Source organism: Anoplophora glabripennis, unplaced genomic scaffold (assembly GCF_000390285.2).
Source record: "Anoplophora glabripennis isolate ALB-LARVAE unplaced genomic scaffold, Agla_2.0 scaffold42, whole genome shotgun sequence".
NCBI lineage: Eukaryota > Metazoa > Arthropoda > Insecta > Coleoptera > Cerambycidae > Anoplophora > Anoplophora glabripennis.
Window position 1 is genome coordinate 1,323,316 of NW_019416219.1, and position 21,587 is coordinate 1,344,902.

At 30.3% G+C, this 21,587-nt stretch overlaps 3 protein-coding genes across 4 annotated transcripts; 2 read left to right on the top strand and 1 right to left on the bottom strand.

The window, feature by feature from the left end:
- On the top strand, positions 1-3,050 carry LOC108905414 (gustatory and odorant receptor 22-like). The gene is made up of 7 exons (XM_018708249.1): positions 1-192; positions 1,370-1,682; positions 1,771-2,009; positions 2,090-2,239; positions 2,394-2,603; positions 2,815-2,904; positions 2,976-3,050. The coding sequence occupies exons 1-7, from the start codon at positions 1-3 to the stop codon at positions 3,048-3,050; spliced, it is 1,269 nt and encodes a 422-aa protein (XP_018563765.1).
- Positions 3,051-6,486: 3,436 nt separating this feature from the next.
- Positions 6,487-14,292, top strand: LOC108905358. The gene is made up of 13 exons (XM_023454026.1): positions 6,487-6,513; positions 6,594-6,737; positions 8,391-8,485; positions 9,085-9,310; positions 9,378-9,501; positions 9,549-9,923; positions 10,064-10,169; positions 10,629-10,896; positions 11,022-11,286; positions 12,301-12,614; positions 12,760-12,857; positions 13,029-13,429; positions 14,048-14,292. Exons 1-13 carry the CDS (start codon positions 6,487-6,489, stop codon positions 14,206-14,208), a joined length of 2,604 nt encoding a protein of 867 aa, XP_023309794.1. The 3' UTR covers positions 14,209-14,292.
- Positions 14,293-14,963: 671 nt separating this feature from the next.
- Positions 14,964-20,010, bottom strand: LOC108905432 (serine/threonine-protein phosphatase PP1-gamma catalytic subunit B). Of its 2 annotated transcripts, none has more exons than XM_018708277.2 (7): positions 19,881-20,010; positions 18,490-18,621; positions 17,843-18,073; positions 17,110-17,286; positions 16,630-16,778; positions 15,106-15,240; positions 14,964-15,050 (listed from the first exon to the last, which is right to left on the bottom strand). In XM_018708277.2, the coding sequence occupies exons 1-7, from the start codon at positions 19,933-19,935 to the stop codon at positions 15,027-15,029; spliced, it is 903 nt and encodes a 300-aa protein (XP_018563793.1). In that variant the 5' UTR covers positions 19,936-20,010; the 3' UTR covers positions 14,964-15,026. The 2 variants fall into 2 exon arrangements, with proteins under 2 accessions (XP_018563793.1, XP_018563794.1); XM_018708278.1 differs by lacking the exon at positions 19,881-20,010 and adding an exon at positions 19,787-19,805.
- Positions 20,011-21,587: the final 1,577 nt, after the last annotated feature.

Genomic DNA, 21,587 nt, shown 5'->3' on the forward strand with positions numbered 1-21,587 from the left:
ATGGAAATAAAGGATTTAGCAGATCTGTATGGAAACGAGCTTCATATTAGACAGTTAAAAAAATTAATAAGGGGAAGTGCGAGAGCCCAAGAGATTGAAAAAAGATCCAAATTAGATTCTTCAGATGGACACGTTATTGACGAACACGACCAGTTCTACAGAGACCATAAATTACTGCTGGCACTTTTTCGTGTAAGTACTTAACTGAGGGTAATAAAATGATTTTTTGTAAATTAGAAAATATTTAACGTTTATATGGTTTTATTGGGTATCCCTTCAATTTTCAAAATTGTTAGAAACGTCCTATGAACAAATGCTACAAAATGCGCCATATCCGAATAAAAATTAAAAAATAACATACAACTTACACGTTTTTAATGTTATGTTATAACATGGAAATCATTTAAATAATACCTATATGGTTTTGCAAACAAATGTATTGCAAAATTTAAAGTAATAGGGGCAAAATCTCGAAAACGAATTTTTGGAGTTTAGCACCCCCCGAAAATAATTTAAATAAATTTTACTGCAGCTGCTTTATTTCCTATGGCACTGTACAGGGTGCCCAAGAAAATGTGGGAAATCTCTCGGGTGCTGATAGAACATGAAAAAATAAGATGACAGATTGCCTACGGAAATATATGTCCCTGAAGGAGGCCGCTGGCAATCGGTTTTTCTTAAATAACTTTTAAAGTACTAATTATAATTTAATAAAAATTTTATGTGATGGACCCTAGTAAGGACCTCTTAAAGTAATATCCTTAAAACATATTTAGCTTTTTTAGTTTACCAGGGGCGGTCTAAGCTTTACAACTTGATGCCTAAATTTTTAACACCCTGTGGGATAGACTTTAAAATAATAAATCTGGGTAGCTGCAACCTTAGACTAAAAAAAGATACTCTTGTTTGTTGTCGATAAAATGAACCGTATACGAGAAAAAGCTAATAAACTAATTCATATTTTATTTTTAATAAAAAGGGCCATGATTTATATTTTTTTATTTCTCGACAACAAAATGCGATACAAAACTCATATTATTGAAAAACTTCATAAGAGGGTTCAACATGGGCTCCGAGAAGTCTGATACACTCGCGGACACGACAAATTGAGGACTGCTGTACACGTCACAATAACATAGCATTGTTCCTTATCACATCACAATGAAACGTATTCTCACAGGTAAAAATCCAGAGGCGTCAGGTTGGGAGATCGAGGAAGCCAGACAATAGGTCCTCCTCTATCTATCCAACGCAACGCTTTAGATAGATGTTATTCATATGCACGTTTTCTCGGACATCCTGTATACTTCTTTAAATTCAGCACTGCTTTTACTTCTGTTATATCCAATTATTAGATTACATTTTCTAGGTCTTGGGCGTAATGCCAGTGCAACGAGGAAAAATAGGAAAAATCACATTTAGCTGGACAAGCTTGCCTATGATATACGCTTACATTTTTTACATGATAACAACAACTATAGTCCTAATGGTCGGCTACGAAAGAGTAGACATACTCCTGAATAAAAGCAAGAAGTTTGACGAATATATTTACTCTATCATCTTCATCATCTTTCTAGTACCACACTTTTGGATACCGTTTGTGGGTTGGGGAGTCGCGTACGAAGTGTGTGATTATAAAAATGGTTGGGGCACTTTTCAGTTGCATTATTACAAAATAGCAGGTTAGAAATTAAAATAATGTTTAGTAGAGCTGTAACATTCCGTATTATACTTTTCTCAAATCGTTAAAATAGATTGTATTGATTTTAGGTAAAAATTTGGAGTTCCCTCACTTGAGCACCCTTATAGTCATCTTAAGTATAGGATGCTTACTACTGGCTGTTGGATTTCTACTTATACTAAGCACCTTGCTCGACGGATTTACTTTATATCACACCACGGCGTATTACCACATCATTACTATGATAAATATGAACTGTGCCTTGTGGTACATCAACTGTAGAGCCATAAGCAACGCCAGTGAGGCCCTAGCAAAGAATTTTCAGAGGGTGACTATTTACAAAAATTAAATTATCTTTTTACGTATCTTCCGTTTTGGTAATATAATTATACCCGTTTATATTTTTAGGACATTGATAAATACTGCACGTCTTACATAGTGGCTCACTATCGTGTTTTGTGGCTTGAACTGAGCGAGCTTTTGCAAGCAATTGGCAACGCCTATTCGCGAACATATTCTACTTATTCGCTGTTTATGATGACTAATGTTACTATAGGTGTAAGTAAATAATATTTAATACCTGAATCTTTCAGAATTGAAACTAATCTAAAACATGTAGGTGATCTAATTTGATATAAAATACAATTGGTACCTTCTGAAACATGTCTGGCAAAGCATAGAATTTATTTTGGTTCCTTTGTTCCATTTTAAGATATACGGTTTTACTTCTGAGGTGCTAGATCATGGCATAACATTTTCTTTCAAAGAAATGGGTCTCTTGGTAGACAGCATATACTGCATGGTCCTTTTGTATGTCTTTTGCGACTGTTCCCATCAAACGTCTGCCAACATAGCTGAGGGAGTCCAACTGTCTTTGATGAATATCAAGTTGAATTCTGTCGACGTAGCTACTACGCGTGAGGTAAGAAGAACTCAAGTAAATATGGAAATAGACGAGAATTCGAATATTTTATTTCTTTTCAAGTTATCCTTTTTAATTCAAAAACAGCAGATAAATTAATATTACTGACATTTAGGTACGGTAGCTAGAATATTTTGTTAATTCAGTTAAAACTTTTCTTAAATTTTGACAAATGTTTTTACCACTGATTTTGAGAGACATTTATTTTTAGGTAGAACTTTTTTTGAAGGCTATCCATCTGAACCCACCAAAAGTATCCTTACAGGGATACTCGGTAGTGAACAGAGAACTAATTTCTTCAGTAAGTTCATAACAATTTTGTCCAATTCAACATAATTCGGATTTGGATCATAAGAACTGTTTTTATTTCAGAGTGTTGGTACCATTGCTATTTACCTCATTGTTTTACTACAGTTCAAAATCAGTTTAGTGAATTTACGTGGATAAATATAGACTTTGCTGCAGATGCCACTCTAGTGAAATAATCTCAGTAAACAATGTAATAATTCCAAAATTATATGTGACCCGGAATTAATTTTAATTGATAATTGTTATTTAATAAATTTCTAGGTTGGAAAAATTCTAATAAAAAGTTTTTTATTATTCTCCCTCATCTTCTTTTTGTACGTCCCTGCCATTCACCTTCTCGATTAGCGATCGCACTAAATGACGTCACGAATTAGCGCCGTTTAAACCTTTAGTTTGAGTGCCAAATGTTAACAACCTCTAAAAGATTTCTAATATTTTCACTGCATGATTATTGTGGTAAATTAACATTTAAAAATATGTATGACAGTTACTTTTTCCAATTTTAATTATAACAAGAAAATAATGAAAATAACTGTTATACTGATCTACATACTAACAAAAAATAAAGCAAATTTTCGAAATTGACGCAAATTATTCTCGACGTTTCCGAGTACTTTTAAAGTTTCTGGGGCAACTGAAAGTGCTTAACTTTTCCAAAGGCTTTCCATCAATTTTGTGGGTCATCGATTATCAGTCATTCCAACATGCTTTATTTAAAACTTATCACGTCAAGAGAAAAGTTATTGCTGCGGTACAATTTCCGAGTTGTTATAGGAACTTAATATATACAAACATAATATAGGTCATATTTATCTAAAAAAAAAGATTAGTACTAGTGCATGCGGATATTAGATCAAGTTCACATCACTCAATTACTGGAACAGTGCTTTTACATTACCTGCCTATATGTGAAGTATGAATAATATAATTATGATATTCTTACATTTTATAATTTATATGACAAAAGGGGTAAATTAAAAAAATATTAGGATCCCTATTTCGTTAAAATAACGTAATTTCAGGATCTGGACTATCAAATTTCTATCCCAGAATTTATATGTGATAAATCTCGCGATTTGATTGACAGTAAAAATAGTAAGACTGTAATTGGGTAAGTTTCTATTATAATACAAAATATACACATATGTATTTAATGCACCGCAGAAAATTAATGTGTAATTTGTAAGCAAAATATCCATATTCTGCGAATTTTTTCATTTAAATTAGATTTTTTAAATGGATATTTTTGAAAAGTTTACGAAAAAATCCGTAGTCTCATATTTTTATTAAGAGCTGAACATTAGGGCATAAAAATATAAATTTGAACCCTAAATATAAATATATATTTTTAAAACGGTTATATAAGTACATATCTTCTTTATTCTAATTTTCGGTATTCTTCTTTATTCTAATTTTCGGTATTCATTTGTTGATTCTATATTTATATACTTATATTGTCGCGAATATGTTTGTTATTTAGATAGTATGGAACACACTTTTTTAAATAATTTACATTTCAGACTCTCCGGGCAAGGGAAACTTGATTTCAAGTTAAATTTCCAACGGATAGGAGACACTTTTGGAAATAGTCAGAGATGCAATCTGATCATTTGGAAAGTTGTCAGAGATTTTGAAAAATACTTAAATAATTATCCCTACGCTCAAACCAATGATATAGTATTTAACAATTCTATGGCAAGTCTGTAAAAATAACTTAGTTGCACCTGATCAAATAATTGTACCTATACATTTTTTAATTTGCTTGTTTTAAATTAACGTCTTCTAGAAAATTGGTCAAACACTACTGGATCCCATGAAAAAATGAATGTAAATTATCCAAGACGAGATTAGAAATGGTGATAAAATTGAAAAAAAAAATAAGTTTGTTTCTGGATTATCTAAGAAATTTACTGACATAATTTTTTAATTTTACATGATAGATATGTAATATTGTTATTGACAAAAGTGCATGACCCTTAGTTGAAAAAAAATAGTGTTCGATACCTAGTTAAAATGTTCTTTTTCGAAAATTGTTATTAAAAGTTGATTTTACATTATATTTATCAGGTGTTAAAACAACAGTTTTTTGTCTACAGAATGTAAAAGTCTTTTTTATATTCACCTACAATTCAATGAAATTATAGATGATAGAATCAGTTCACCAGTTTTATTTGTTATTATGAACAAAATCATAAATTATAACAATAATTAATAACCAATTTAATTATCACTCAATTTAAAACAGATAATCAAAGAATATTTGATATTAAAATACCTACGTTAAATAAATTGTAGATCACACATGTCAAATAAATTAATTTTAAATGTCAACATCTTTACTTCACATTTTTAATAATTTTTTAACCGTGATATACAGTTTTCGAAAAAATGTTGTTTGATACTCGATAGCGAAATTCTTTTACATTCTCGAATGCAAAAAGCATTTCCCAATCTAGCATAAAAAATAACTATTTCCATATGATTGTCATCTGTCATGTGATGTGTCAATTAAAAGGGAATTTTATGCAGATACTAAAAATTGGACAAGCATTTTATTTAAACAATCATAACTTTGTTGTTGTTGTTCCCTGACATTTCGCCATTAATTAGTTTGTTCGAAATTGACCCCTAATTTATTTTTGAACTGTTTATGTTAAATTTGATCGATAAACACCCTGTAGAAGTTTAGCAGTCAAAATAAAGGACACTCTATAGAATATAACAGTAGATTTGATCTTTTTTTTAGAAGACACATTCTATGTATTTCTTCTTCTAAATCTAGATTTTTTTAATTGATTAATTGTAATATTTTATTTTCAGTTGCTTCCTGGTCTAAGATACATTTTCAACATATATGTTACTATAGGGGAAAACGCAGTGAAACAAAAACAATTTAGTCTAGACTTTGTCGACGGCACCACCGCAGATTCTACAAAGAAAATGTTTGCTACTCTTTCTCTGATTGGCGCTACTTCTGCACAGGCTCACATGACATATATCTTAAATGCGAAAATAGACATTTGTTCAAATAATTTAGAATACTACGTAGGTATAACAAAACTAGAAAAGTTAAATAATTATTTATTAACAGCGAAACTCAAGGAAATAAAAGTGAAGTTTATTTAAATGAAGAGCAATAATATTTTAGAGACATTAATTTATTATTTTCTATCACCCTTGGTTTAAAAAACGATGTTCACAAACGAGTTAAAATGTATTTACGCTTCAATTAAATAAAGAGGGTGTTCTAAAAAACAATAGTAATTTAATCTAATACAACGTATGAATCTTCAGAATTTAAATTTACTCTAATATCTCTCATCAAATATGAAATATTTTCAAGTAGTTTCAAATAAAGATAGATATTTACCTATTCTTGAAAAATATTTTTCAAAAAGCTGACACGAGTTTAGAATTGAAATACTTTTGCAATATTTCTTAGATTAAATGGGAGTTGCTAGATAATACACGCAATATTTTGGAAATTTTCGCTGACAGAGGACCTGAACTAACCATCCCCTCTTTTACTTTTCAAAGTGGAAAGCAGTACTTCGTCAAATGTAACTTAATAAAGATGGAAGACGACGAAATCCTAACAAGTGTAAGGAAACCATTACAAAATAACTTTTTTTTTTAACAATAGATAAGATAGAAGTATTTGTCAAAAACTTTACTTTCCAGGAGTTCCAATTTATAGAAGTAAAAGCTAATATGGACAGCTTAATCGTTAAGCTACCAATGCTTTATACCACTATGAAAGTGCAACAAGCAATAAACATAAAACCTTACATTATAGACCTTGGAAACCACGATGGGGAGGTGAAGGTAAATTTAATAAATTAAATCTTAGCCAGGAGCAAAACTATCGATAGCCCAGTTACTGTAGCTGAGAATATAGTAATACCTCCAAATTTTTTATAACTTTCTAACTTTTTATAACCCTTGAAAAATACCCCTTCTTTCGAAAAAATATTATTGAAAGAGTAGAAACATTTTAAATGTGCATTCGTATTAAATAAACACTTTTATTCCCTTCTTATAAAATAATTTTGAACTGATTGCAACTTTTAAACCCTTAAAAATTACCCCTTACATATATACACACACAAAATTAAGATTATTTTATAAATTTTTATTTTCCCTTTTAATAATAATAAGTATTAAAAAACATTATAATTATATGTAAATGATTATTCGTCGTCACTGCTATTCTCTTCACAATCATGCTCGTCCTCTTCGATGATTGGAGGAGAATTTAGGCAGTTGTCGCCGGAGCATGTTCCACATGTCGAATTACGTATACAAAAAAGATCTAAATGCTTAAAAATTCTTATTTGACCCAAATTTTCCTAAAATTATCACCTATACACGTGTTTATTTTTTTGACGACAACTTTCTTACTTTTTAAGATTTTTAATCGCACAAAGGCTCATTTTGCAGGGAATTGTAAGGGCTACGTGGACTGATGAGTTGATCTTTTTTAAGCCCTTCATTTTTAAGTTTGAAGGGTTTAAAGGGCTCGAAAAATGTGGTTCTCTCATTCATATGACAACTTAAAATGGCGATATCTCAATTAATATTATCTTTAGAGGAATAAAAAATCTTCAGCAATAATAAAGCAAAAATTTTTTACTCTTATATTTTTTCGTATACCCTTTAAGTTAAGTTACAGTGTAAAAATCGAATATTTTTCAAAAATTTTAAAAATTAACATTTTCAAAAATTAAGTTTTTTTCGAAATCATGCTTTGTAAGCGAACCAAAGACCCAGAACATATTCTTAGAACATAAATGAAGAAAGCTGTAAATGGATTGCATTTAATTTTAATTCTGTCGCCAAAGGCACTGATTTATTTATTAATTTTTTCTTAAAAAAATGAGACTATCATGTTATTTCGGTCATATTTCCGTTAATGTTGACTTAAGACTTTTAAAGCAGCTCATTTTAAAGGGTTTTCAAAGTACTTTAAAAAAGTGCCTTTCTTTTTGTTCATTACAACTTTTTCGTTAAATCCAATGGTTTCATAGTTATTTGCAAAAAACTGTCCGAAAAGAAGCACTTTTTCAGTAAAAAATCAACATTTTCAATGACGAATTACCCGGAAAGTATTGGATTATCCAAAAAACTTTATATAACATTTATTACATAAAATTGACTCTTCTATCGATTCCTGTGGTTATATTGGGCATAAAAATTTCCACCCCCAAGAAGGGGTGGGAACCACCTTCAGGGCAAAAGTACATTTCGGCACTATATAAGTTTTGTTCCTTGAAGCATTCCCCACATTCAGTCAAAATTTCACGTCAATCGGTTCAGTTATAAAGAATTCGGAGGTAAAAACCCTGAGTAACTGGACTACGATCAAAAGCTATTTCTTAATAAGAACATATTTTTGTTTTATTCAATATTTCTGAATATATTTATGTTAAAAGTTTCATTTTTTGTCCGAGCTACTTTAGTGGTAATACCTTTTTTTAGATAGAATGGTCTTGCAGGCTTAACAATAAAAATTTTTGTGAGAATAAGAACGATGACTTCCTAAACATTGAAAGTGGATTTTTGGAAGAAGGAGAGTACGTAGTTATACAAAGTGCTACAAAAATATTTAACCAAATTTTACTGGTAGCTTGCTATATTCTACGTAAATTAACAAAAGAAGTTCGCATAGCGTGCTTCACTTTAGAGATACAAGATGGTAAAAATTAATAGATTTGATTTAGTTTGTCACAAAAAGCTGTTGAGTGGCCTTGTATATTTTGTTTCATTCGTAGGTAATGTTACTTGAATTAGATTTTATTTTATAAAAAAAAATTCCTTTGACTAACTGTGTAAGAGGTTTTTAGAAAGAATGCCTACAAACTGGACAAATTTCACTTCGAAATCGAAAGAAAAACGCACTAAAGTAGAATGAGATGGAAATGCATACAGCAAATAAAGTATTATTCCCCCCTCTACTACTTTTCCACTGCGCACCTATCCTTAAGGCTCAAATAAATTTAGGTTTAGTTTACCTGCATACATGATTAGATTCTTTGTAATTTATCTCAATGAAGGAAAATTACACAATTATATGAACTAATTTTGTTAATTTATGATTTTTAACCAAGAATTTTAATTACACCCTAGCTATAATACCGTTACATTTTCTGTACAATTTTGATATTCATTGCAGGTATAACATATCCATACGAGTAAACAAAGGTGCTATGAAGAAAACGGATACGTGCAAAATAAAAATTATGAATGATGTGCCTTCAATAGAAATAGATACTTTAGAGTATCCAATCCTTCCTTCATCTGGTGTACACATCAGGGCAAACATTGACGACTTACGAACATTTTGCACCCTGCAGTGGAAATCAACAGATTCGTATTTTCTTCTCGACTTAAACCAAATAGTAAGTGGAAAAAATACGCACTGTTATCTTCCACAAAGAATAAAATCCCTAACATAAGAATTTGTAGCCTGGCAACGTAAACGAACTACGTCTAGTGATCGTGAAGAGAGACCTGTTTCTAAAGGAACTCGAAGAATTTAGCAACGACGTATCCAACAAGGAACATGATCTGTTAATACCTCCACCAACAGGTAAATCTAATTATAGCTAAGCTTCTCTAAATTTCCCCACATTTCAGAAAATTGGGCAGGCCTTCCAGCTGAAGACAAGAATTATAAACTACATTTCACCTTAGAAGCAAAATGCCCAAAAGTGCAACTGCAAGACGATGTTGACATCGAATACTCGGGTAGTATTTTAAATGATACCATAATGGTATCCGCTTTAGTGGAGATAGATGTTAATGTACCACCAAAAATACAACCACTGACTGTTGAGCCATCTACAGGAGTAGCTTTAGAAACGGTTTTTACTTTTCAAACTCTGAAAGCTGTGGAAACTGGCACTAGGTGCCCTTTTTTATACAAATTTGGCTATTTATTAGGGGATAGAGAAAATGTATTTTGTAACATGCTCGAGTATACGAAATGCGAAACTGTCCTTCCGCATACTGGTGAGTAAATTTGTTATAGTTCAAGGCAATTCTTTAATGAATATTTATCATTTTTGGCAATATTGGTGTCGATAATATTAGTATCTTGAAAGGAAATAATTTGAATGAAGTATTAATCTTGACTATTTTAATGTTTTTAGACAAAGGTATTAAAACTTTTTTGAAAGTTTGCGACAGTTTCAATTCCTGCGCAAAACTATTTGGCCCTGTTGTCAATATTTTACTCCCAGATCAAATAAATGAAACGTAAGTAATATTTAAATAACAAACGTATAAACAATAAAAACTAATGCAAAAAATGAAAAGGTCAAAAGAATTTCCGAAAAATTTCTGCGTGATTTTTGACAGACTGTATTTAGGTGAAAAATGGTCGTATCAGGAATTAAAAAAAGCATTTTGAAGCTCTAAGATTCTAGTTTTTAGATCTTTTGGTGGAAATTTTTTAGAAGCTGCGATTATCATGCAATTCTAAGAAATAGCGCAACAAAAAAAATTTCGGAAATTCTTTTGACCCTTTAATTTTTACATTAGTGGAGAGTTTTTAAAACGTATTATTTTGTACAAAATTTGAAAAAGATAAGAACAAATAAAAAATTCATTTACATTTTACCTTTTTAATTTTAATTTATTTATTTTGTAATTTCATCTACATTTTCTGCATTAGTTTATACAAGTTGCACTTGTGCGAACGACGTATTTTTCTAGAAAAGTTTTAAAAATTTATAAAGAGAAAATGAACAGTGAGGACTTTCAAAAAGCTTTCGGCTATGCTTTAACCATATTATATACTTCCAATGCTTTACAAGAAGAAGATAAATATACCGAATACTTCTCCAGAGAAGTTTCCAATAAAATACAGTATTTGATTAAACATTACAATGCCGAGGCAAACTGGGCAAAAAGGGCAAATAAATTAATAAAATACATAAGCGACTTCAATAAGGAATTGTCATTTAGCGATAAAGTTATAAATGTAAGTAAGATCTAATTGTGAATTTTTAAAATAGTTCAAGGGACAACCTTTTGGATTATGATTACTACTTAGAAAACACCCAGTATTTTAAAAGTTATGCTGTTTTCTTTAACTGTTAGTTTAAGGGATTGGTAGAACTGCGCACTAAGCTACTAAGTTACCACAAAGAAAATTTGACGGTTCCAAGACGAAAATTGTTAGCAACAGAAAAACTCCTGACTGATTTGGAGAATTTTAAAAGTTATCTAGAAGTGTCAGATATAATAATCACTAGCTCCAAAGACAAAAACAGAGTGGCATCGGAAAAAGAACATTTACGGAGAATAATAAAACAGTATATGGGCAAACTTTGTACGGAATTGTATCAGACCCGGGAAAGGGTTTCTTTAGGTAAATAATTTAAAATACATGTAAAATAGTCTATCTCAAAAACTACTGTCCTGTGGCAAAACAAAACAGGTAAAACAGAAAAAAATCTGTGTCATTGTCCAACGGTGTAACAAAATCTAAGCAGTATGTTTTGTTAATAGGTACCTAAAAGGAGATTATGTGTTACGATATTTTAAATTTGCCGCCCTTGGAATCAGAGTTATCGGCGCTCACAGTGGCATGCACTTGCATGTACATACATTTGTAGATATATCAAAGTTGGACAGAGCACTTGCAGATGTTTTTATGAACTTATTTGGTTATTTTTAAATAAATATGCCATTAAAATGGACTGAACAATTCAAATGCTCCTTATGTGCAGTATTCACAGCAACACGCAACAAAACTGTCAAATATTTAAATCTGCACTTACCTTTATGCTGCTTTATACAGAAAGATGGTTTTTTTAAAAAATAAATCCAATAATGATGATGGAAATAACTATGTAATTAAATAGTTTCATCCATGCACAACACATCACGGAACGTCATCACGTCACTGAACAATCATTTTAAACGCAAATTTTGAAAAATAACTAATAATTAGTAATTTAGTTTAGACACAATTAGAGAATATTCAACAAAGCCTTCTGTACCCAACCGGTCACTGATTGGCGATAGCGTTTTTGTCTCATAATAAAACAACTGAATAATAAAAAACGGCCGTCGGCCACTATCAAGCAGAAGCTAATAACAAAAAATTGAATATATTATATATACAGAGTGGCTCATTAAGAACAACAGCACCCTTGTAACTTTTTTGTTAAATATTTGAAATTTTCAGATCGAAGTTAATACAACTTTTTTGTGAAAGAAAGATTCGGAATTGTTTCTATATTAAAATTACACGAATCGAACCATTCACAAAAATGTTACAAGACCGTTTTGGTTTTTAGTAAAACAAAAGTGATATAATTTTTATTTCTTATTTACTATAACTTTTTTACATATTTTCATCATTATTACTCTACTTCAGTATTCAAATCTGTAATATTGGTGGTGGAGGAACTCCCAAAAAAATCATATGGCAATTTTCACACTATTCCTTACAAAGAAAATCCGTGGAACACCAGTGCAGTAATCAAACTCAATTTGGAGGATATGATGAAAATGAGAAATGAAAAATTATGTATTGCCAAAATTGCGTACAAGAATATCTTGAACAAAACTGGAATAATTTACGAAGCTGATATTCTAAATGCAATTGATGGTAATATGGTCCTAGAGGACATCAAAAACACTATGCTAATACCTTTTGATACAGGTGAAGTTGAGAATAAAGTACCTAAGGTAAATACCTACATATGAAACATGTTTTTAATTAAGGTATTCTTCGTTTAAACCTTTCAGAAAATGTAGTCTTCAATTGTTCAAAAAATATTATTTTTTTATGTAAGCTCATTTGTATTAATATGTATTAATTTGTCTTTTTTAGTGCTTGGTTTATAGGAATGAATGGCAAACAAAATGTGAATTTATAAAAAATATTTCACAGTATGCTCAATGTTTCTGTTCAATAATGGGTAGCTACTAGTAAGTATTTATAAAAAATATATTCAGCATTACATTCAGCAACTGTACATTAATAAAAAAATTATTATGAAATCTGCAAAATGACATTGAAAGTTTCATAAAACTTTTCACAATTTGAAACCACAATTTTTCAAAATATATTAAAAATAAAAATAATGTAACGTATTTCAGTTTAGAATACGAAGATAAAAAAGTATCAGTGACAGAGTTACAAAGTAATACAACCAATTTTCCATCAACAAGAGCACAGTTAGGCGACGACTATACAGAAAATGAAAAACTCACCGTTAAAACGACTCCATTAACATATAAACAAAATACTATTCAATTCGTTACCACAACCAAATCAGTACAAAATGTCAATAACGTACCGTACAGTACAATTGAATCAAGACTATTTGAAGACACAAACAGTGAAGACATCACAGATATAAGTAAATTTTCGACATCTCCAATTACTGAAATAGTAGAGGCAACAACCATTTTACCAGATTTTGACAATGGAGGTCCAACTGCTACGTCTAACTCAAATGCAGAAAAGACGTCATCATCTTATGTAGAAGATAACACAGGTACTGAATCAGTATTACTAACAAACAATTCGGTTTCTACTTTCACAACAAACAGCTATACAGAAACTAACACTACAATTCTTACCTACACCGTTACATCAACTGTAGTCAACAATGTCACCACTATTGATGACAGTATTTCAACTACTTCAACGAGTTCAAGTAGCAAAAAGAACACACATAATTTTGCAACAGACAAAGCAGTGTCCTATTCTACATTGCCCTTAGATTCCAATACAGAACTAGACTTTTCTACTACATCCACCACCACAAAAAATATTCTTAATAATTCTACTGAAGTAAATAGTAACACAAATAAAGAAATTTCTGACACAGAAGGTAACTTGACTGAGCAATCAAATAAAGGAACCATTTTTTTACCATTTTCCTTGACAAAAAGTAATACAAATAAAAAACAAATGTCAAATTCTATTGGACACATTTCAGGTGATGTACAAGGAAACATTAATGTTAACTTTTCTATACATTTCTCTTTAAATGCAACTTCTGTGTAAGCCATATTCTACAATTTTTGCTGAAGTAAGTTAATAATTACCACATAGACACATATCTACCAATTAAAAATCACGAATATTTGTTATTTTGAAATCATTTTAGCGGACATAGCATCGTACGTTCTAATAGCATCTTCACTGCTGGGAATGGGAGTTTTGTATTACATCTTGAGGAAGCTGTCAATTACTTCTGTTCGTGTTGACACAGACGATGTAGAAACCCACAAATATGCTAAATTACACGATGAATTTTTGTTAAATTAATACATGTCTTTATACGCTTGAACCTTTGCAAATTGTACCTACCTTTAGTACCTTCAACTGTGAATATACATATACTATGTTTTACGTTTCGTTATTCGTTCTTACCTTAAAACCAGAGAGAAACGTATATACAAGGAGTTCCAAAATTAAACAATTGTAGACCTTTTATTATTGTTCATTTATGCATCCAATAGTAAACATTGGATAACATCACCAAGTGAGGATGTTAGAAGAGAAACACGATTGGCAAAAATATTTGATGCAAATATATTTTTTTTATTACCTACTTACCACAATAACAAGAAAAAACATTTTTGGAACCGCTAACTCTATCAACAGCTCGGCTAGCTCTGTTAACAATTTCCATCAACGGCTCCCCTAAGTTACGTCCATGCCCTTTAATTAAATATTACTTAAAATTCGATGCGCTAACCATAACTATTTACCTCGTTTAATGTAGGGAACAATTCCAGAGGTCCTCAATAAATTTTTAAATAAATTTTAAGCACCTTTTTGCAATTTTAACTGTTCTGATTATTGAAAATGCTCATTAATAATGCATTTTGCTTACCAGTACCCTGGTGATTATTATCAATATGATCTATAACACATTTTTTTAGTATTTTATTTTTTCTCATTTTTATAAAGTAAATAAAATTTGAGCTATGTATACACATAATCACATAATTGATAACACACTACCCTTTCGTTTTAACAAATACTAGTTAACAACATATGAAATAAAAAATGATAAATCTCATTAAAAAGCATAAATAATAATTAATTTATTAACATTAACATCACACATATTCAATTGGTCATTTCTTTGGAGGCGTTAAGATCTGAAACATACAATTTTTTTGAAATTGTAAATATATCTGTTTATTTACTCTTTACCTGAAATGAGCAGAGCAAGTCTTCATTGATTGACATAAGTGCTCCCGCGTTGTCGAAAGTCCCGCAATAATTTGGGGCTGAGAAGATGGTTATCAGTTTTCTTTGGGCAAAGAATTCGTAACCATCCTCTACCACCTTAAAAATTCAATAAATGAATAAACACTAATGTCTTTATTTTTTTAAATTTTTTCAAAATTATATCTTTTCAGATAACATTGCACCGTATCTAGAAAATCTACCGTTTATGAGTCCTATAATAACAATAACAACTAAACTGATGCTACGCCGCATGCCTTAAGTGTATCTGAACGTATTATCACATCCATCCATACCCATATCATGGAGGTGGTAGAAATGTATACGCCCAGTTGAAGAATGCGCGTTCGGGCAAACGGCGTATAACATAGCCGCACTGGGCGACTGCGTAATAAATCTCAGTTGTTGACAAGTGGTTGACAAATTGCCTAGCAGTGCAGTGCAGCAATGCGGAATTTGGCGTGATTCAGATAATTCATATTATTGCGAAAGGGAGAAATGAGAGGGATATTTTGTTTACTAATATTATTACAACATGACATTTTGGAGACTTTTTGAAACAGAACAAAACGAAATTTACCATCAATATAATACAATTTTTTTAGGGACGCCTATGAAACTCATTAAATTTTCTTGCTAGTCGTTTTTATACATGTTCAACTGACTTCGGAAAGACGATATATTGTAATGTGTTTACTAAAATTTCAAGATATCTGTTCTACATTTATATATTTTATTTATCTTATAGTTCTATAAACGTAATTCTGTAAGTAGGTCTTTCTTAAATTCCTATCTATTTGACATACATATTTTTATATAAAAAAACTGCTTTTTATCGCTCCTATTTCAAGCAACTATGACATTTGAATTTATTTGTATCTAAGTGGGTGAGTCAATAAAAAATATCTTGAGTCAATGTAAACGAGGAACAATAAACATTATGGTTTTTGAGATTTATGATAATCTCAGTAGATTAGATTATAGTATACTTCTTACTGATCTCAGTACCTACGCAAACTTGAGTAAACTTGCCAAATTATTTGGAAATATATAAAATACAGAGTTTGGTAATATAAATAATACCACTACTGTTTACTATATTAAAAAATGATGATTTTAATGTACCATTTCCTAATAGGTACCTAAAAATACTTTCTTTGGGAGCTTAGTACTGGGATAATTTTTATTTTTTTATTGTGTGACAATTTTTTATAGTCTGCTTTGTTTCACACCAAAACGTATTTACTTTGTAATCTTAATTAATATATTATGTACAAGAATTTGATCAAAGATTAGTGTAAAAGAAGATAGTATATTTTCCTCAAATATAAAGTTTAATTTAATGATGTTTTCAATTTATTATTTTTTATCCCGTTTTTATCTTTTTTTTTATTGTTATATACATGTGTTAACTGTTCTTCAGTTACTTATGATAAGTAACACAACAATTTGTTTTAAGTAATAATTAAGTAAATCTGAAACTTTTACCTGGTGTCCTCTGCATATTAGATCAAAGTCATGCTTGTGCAAAAATTTCGATATAACATCTGGACCAAAAGAAAATGACACACCTCTGTCATTTTCCGTCCATCCCAAAGAAGGGCTTGGGTCTGACCATAACAAATCACAAAGTAAACCTAGAAGAACCCGAACATTGAGAAAAATAAAAAATATATGTCGTAGCCACATATTATAAAACCGACCGTTTTATAAAACGATAGTTTATAAAAGGCGGACAGATTCATTTTTGTCCCACGTTCAATTATTCCTGACTTTTGCTACACATCTGTACTTAAACATATAAAATAATTACCTTAATTTTTATTAATTATATCTACAAAAACTTTTAAATCAAAACGTGTACTCATTCCATATAAATCTACTTCCATTAGAAAATTTTTACTTGATAACAGACGAATTCAACAGATTAGCAATTTCTTTGCCTTCGCAATATAAAAAAATTATTACCTTGTACTGGAATGTCTGTCGGCCTGTCTATGTTCCTGATTTGTCCTATATGCAACAGATCCGGACTTAGCCCGCCATGGCAGCAAAATATCTTATCATCTATGATGGCTGCTACAGGCAAAGTGTTAAAAACATCGGTGAATGTTTTGAATAATTTAGTGTTGTATCTCCTTTTACCTAAAAAAATCAATTAACGTTAATATTAATGCCAATATTATAAATACCAATTACATTCCTTTAATACAGGGTGTTAGAGAAGTTTGACTAACTTAATTTTAACAGACGATAGAATACAAAATAAACAAAAAAACCTTAAACGACATGGGTCCTATACTCAACCATTTCCGAGAGAAGAATTATCAAAATCTCCAACTTGATGTACAAAAGTTCGATTAATTAAGGAATATTGACATAACTGTGTGCATGGAATACCATAAAATACAATGTTTATCACTTTTTTGAACTTCTTTATGCTTAATTCTAAAAAGTAATTAACGTTATAATAAATTTAAAATTCGATAAAATTAGGTTAAGCGCCGTTGTCACGTTGTATTGAAACTCCCCAATATTAATACTCGCTGTATTTTGAAAACTGTTAATCTTACGCCCCTGTAATATACAACTTTTTTGTTCATTTATGATTATCTCATGCTGAAGTAATGGCAGTCAAACTTCTTACACCCTGTATAACCCCTTTGGCCAAGGACGGAGTTGTGAATTGCCTATAACTTACATTCATCGAAGAATCCGTAAATTTTACAAACGGATGCAACTTCATGGTTTCCTCGAAGAAGGAAGAAATTTTCGGGATACTTAATTTTGTACGCGAGTAGCAAGCATATCGTTTCTATGGACTGTTTCCCCCTGTCAACATAATCGCCCAGAAACAGGTAGTTCGCTTCGGGAGGAAATCCTCCGAATCCGAACAGTTTTAGTAAATCCTGAAACTGACCATGAATATCACCTAAAACATGTTTTCACACTAAGAAAAGAAGTTGCTAAAAATTACGGTTTTTGATAAAATGTATATGTATCACTATCGACTAGAAAATCAACAAGGTTATATATCCTAAAAACAGTAAAAACACTATAGCTTTGTTCCTAGTAGAAACCAAAACAGTTTCCAACAGTCAGACGCATGCGCATATGGATATAATGCTTACATAAGGTTCAAAATTCATTGTTTTGAACCAAATGCGATTGCGTCGGACTGTTGGAAACTAATTCTAATGCACTTGGAACAAAGCTTATACCTATATAAATTATTTTTAAAACAATTTTGATAAAGCAATCAAAGCATTCAAGAACAATTATCCAATTGTTCATGAATTGTTCTAATTCTAGTTGTTTTTCCAAATGTTGTCAAAATCGTTCACTCACCGCAAACTTTTATCGGAGCTTCCAATTCCAGTAACATTGGTTGAGCCAAGAATACGCTCATGGCTTTCATACAGAGAGCCTTTATGTCCGATTCATGTAGTGATATCATTTTGGTTTTTTTACTTTCTCTGACTGAAAATGCGAATAGGTCAATGAAATGGATTCGATTCATAAATTCAGATGTTTATGAATTAAATACATGGCGTTAATTAAGTACGTGGACAAACTTCAAAGGGTGATTCTTTGAGTGATTTTCACTAATATTATTTCCAGAAGCTACGTCACGAAAAATCAAAAGTAAGGTGAAAAACGAAGTAAACCTGCTTTCAACAGCAGTTTTTTTCTACTGTACCTATAAATCCGCTGGCAGCAAAAATGCATGTAGAAAAAAACTGTTATTTTGTTCCCGTTATTTTTCGGTACGAATAGAAACAAATTTGATGATGGTGAACATGATTTACGAGATGTTACAAATCAATCAAATCATCACTGTTTAAGACAAGTTTATCTAAATTAATCTTTGGAAAGTAACGTAATTCTTAAAAACATACAACTAATAAAATGTATTATTAACTCGGCACGTTCTTAGAATAATACAAAAAGGATCATTTTTACTTTAATTTATGCTTTATAGATACCTAGGCAGTTTTTGAATGAGTAAAGTTACAGGATGAATAAATATTTAGACATGCCTGATTATGTTAATCCTCATTTGACAAATTTAATGCCTTCTCCGTACGTAATTTTAAACTTATCTACGGATGCACTAAATTTCCATTATCTCATGTCATTTACTCTAAATGCATGGAGTTAAAATATAGGTATTAATACGATACCGAGTGATGTGTTTACTTGTATCACCTAAAGTAAATTTTGTCTAGATTTTTTGAGGCAGTAATTAATAAACTGGAATTAAATACTTTTAAGATAGGCTTGAAGTATCAACCCAGAATCTTTAATTACCTACTTTCTTAAAAGGTAGTGAAGATTACAAATATTTTATCAATATTAATGAATCATTAATTTACAAATTTTTAGTTGATAAGTGTCAGAACTTCAGAAGACCAGGAAATTTTAAAATAGTTGAACATATTTTAGGAACGATTATTCTCAAAGACGTTACCAAAAATTCTCATAGCCACAACACACGATAGTGTTTGTAAAATAATGAATATAAAACAAATTACAAGTATGAATAATATGAAGATGAAATTTCAAAGTTTTTTTTAAAGGTTTACGAGAGATAAGTGTAATTAATTAACAAAACGATAATTATCAAAACTATGAATACACATACAGCTCAGCACTTATCTTCTCTGCTTATCTAAGCAAAATAACCAGAATTCTTTACGAACTGCCTCCTGTATTATGGCCACTATGTTAAGACTCACCTTCCTTCGAAGTCAGTTTCATTATTATTTTGTCTACATTCACACCGGAAGCCATTTGAAAAGGTAAATTTACCCCTACGGACACAGGTAAACAACATGTATCTACAACAAAATTGCAAAACTAATCGTAGTTCAAACTCTGATAAGATAAAAACGATATCGTATTGGGACCTGTAAGTTATATTTAATTACAATGTTATTAATTAATTGCAGGCAAACATTACCGAAATCGGTCGTAAAAACGTGGGCCTATAATAAAAATTTTATAGGCGGATACTTTGGGCAATCAAAGGTTATATTAATCCATGACATTAATGGAAAACGTTGGATTAGTAAATTTGGACAGGGATATTAACAACTAGAAAAGAAAGTAGGAACAAAAATAAAATATAAGTCAAGGTTGCATCCCAGGGGTTCAATCCGGCCAATATTTCATAAACTCAGAAGTGAATTAAATATTATTTGTTAGTACACTCATTTAATCACGTGACGAAATAAATTACGAACCAAATAAGTCTGCACAATGTTTTGCAACAGCGCTCGCAATTTTGCGGTTATCTTTAAAGATTTCAATCAGATAAATAGGTTAAAAAAATGTTATCTAATAAAAATGTATGCAAACAATATACTTTAGAAACTATACCTGCCTGAACACTTTATCTAACGCTTTTTTTGTCTTTAACATGCAGTTATTGATTCTTACAATTACATATGTATTTATGGTATTTAATGGTTTTACATTTATATTTCCATTCTGCAAATATAGTTATTAGGGTGGCCCAAAACAAAACGAATATTTTTTTTCGTCTCTTGTGAAAATATGTTAGTTTATCGTGTTTTAAGAGCCACCTCAAAAGAGCCCCCTCAAAAAATCAGCTCAAAAAAATTTTTTTAGAGGTCGCTGAAGATTTTTAAAAATTTCCAAAATCGTCAAAGATTTTTTTCTCGTTATTTTATCATTTTCTAGGCCGAAAAAAATCTCGATTCTGAAAATTTCAAATCAATGTTTTAGTTTCTAAAGGTCGCTCATAATTATTTTAACTTAAAAAGTAGTGTACCTATTTTCGAGCGACCTAAAAATAAATATCAACGAACTAATAATTTTTTTTATTGAATTGAACAAAAGAATAGAAATAAATCACGACACTTAAATTTTAAAAAATTTAAAAATTATAAATATTTGATACAGTCTGTAATAAATTTTGCCTCGAGATTTTTTTTAAGTATCTCGTGATTTATTTCTATTAATTTATTCATCAAATTCAATAAAAAAATTGATTAGTTCGTTGATACTTAATTTTAGAGGTCGCTCGAAAACGTTTTAGGTACACTACTTTTAAAGTTAAGATAATTATGAGTGACGTTTAGAAATTAAAATATCGATTTGAAATTTTCAGAATCGAGAATTTTTTCAACCTAGAAAATGATAAAATAACGATAAAAAAAATTTAAAAAAAAATAAATTTTTGACGATTTTGGAAATTTATAAAAATTTTAAGCGATATCCAAGAAATTTTTGAGCTGATTTTTTGAGGGGGCTCTTAAAACATGATAAACTAACATATTTTCACAAAGGACACGAAAAAAAAATTATTTTTTTTTGGGCCACCCTAATAACTATTTTCAAAAAATAAAACTATGGAATTTGAAGCAACCAATAAAAAATCTTAAAAGAAAAATTATAAATTAAAGGAATAAATATCTGCA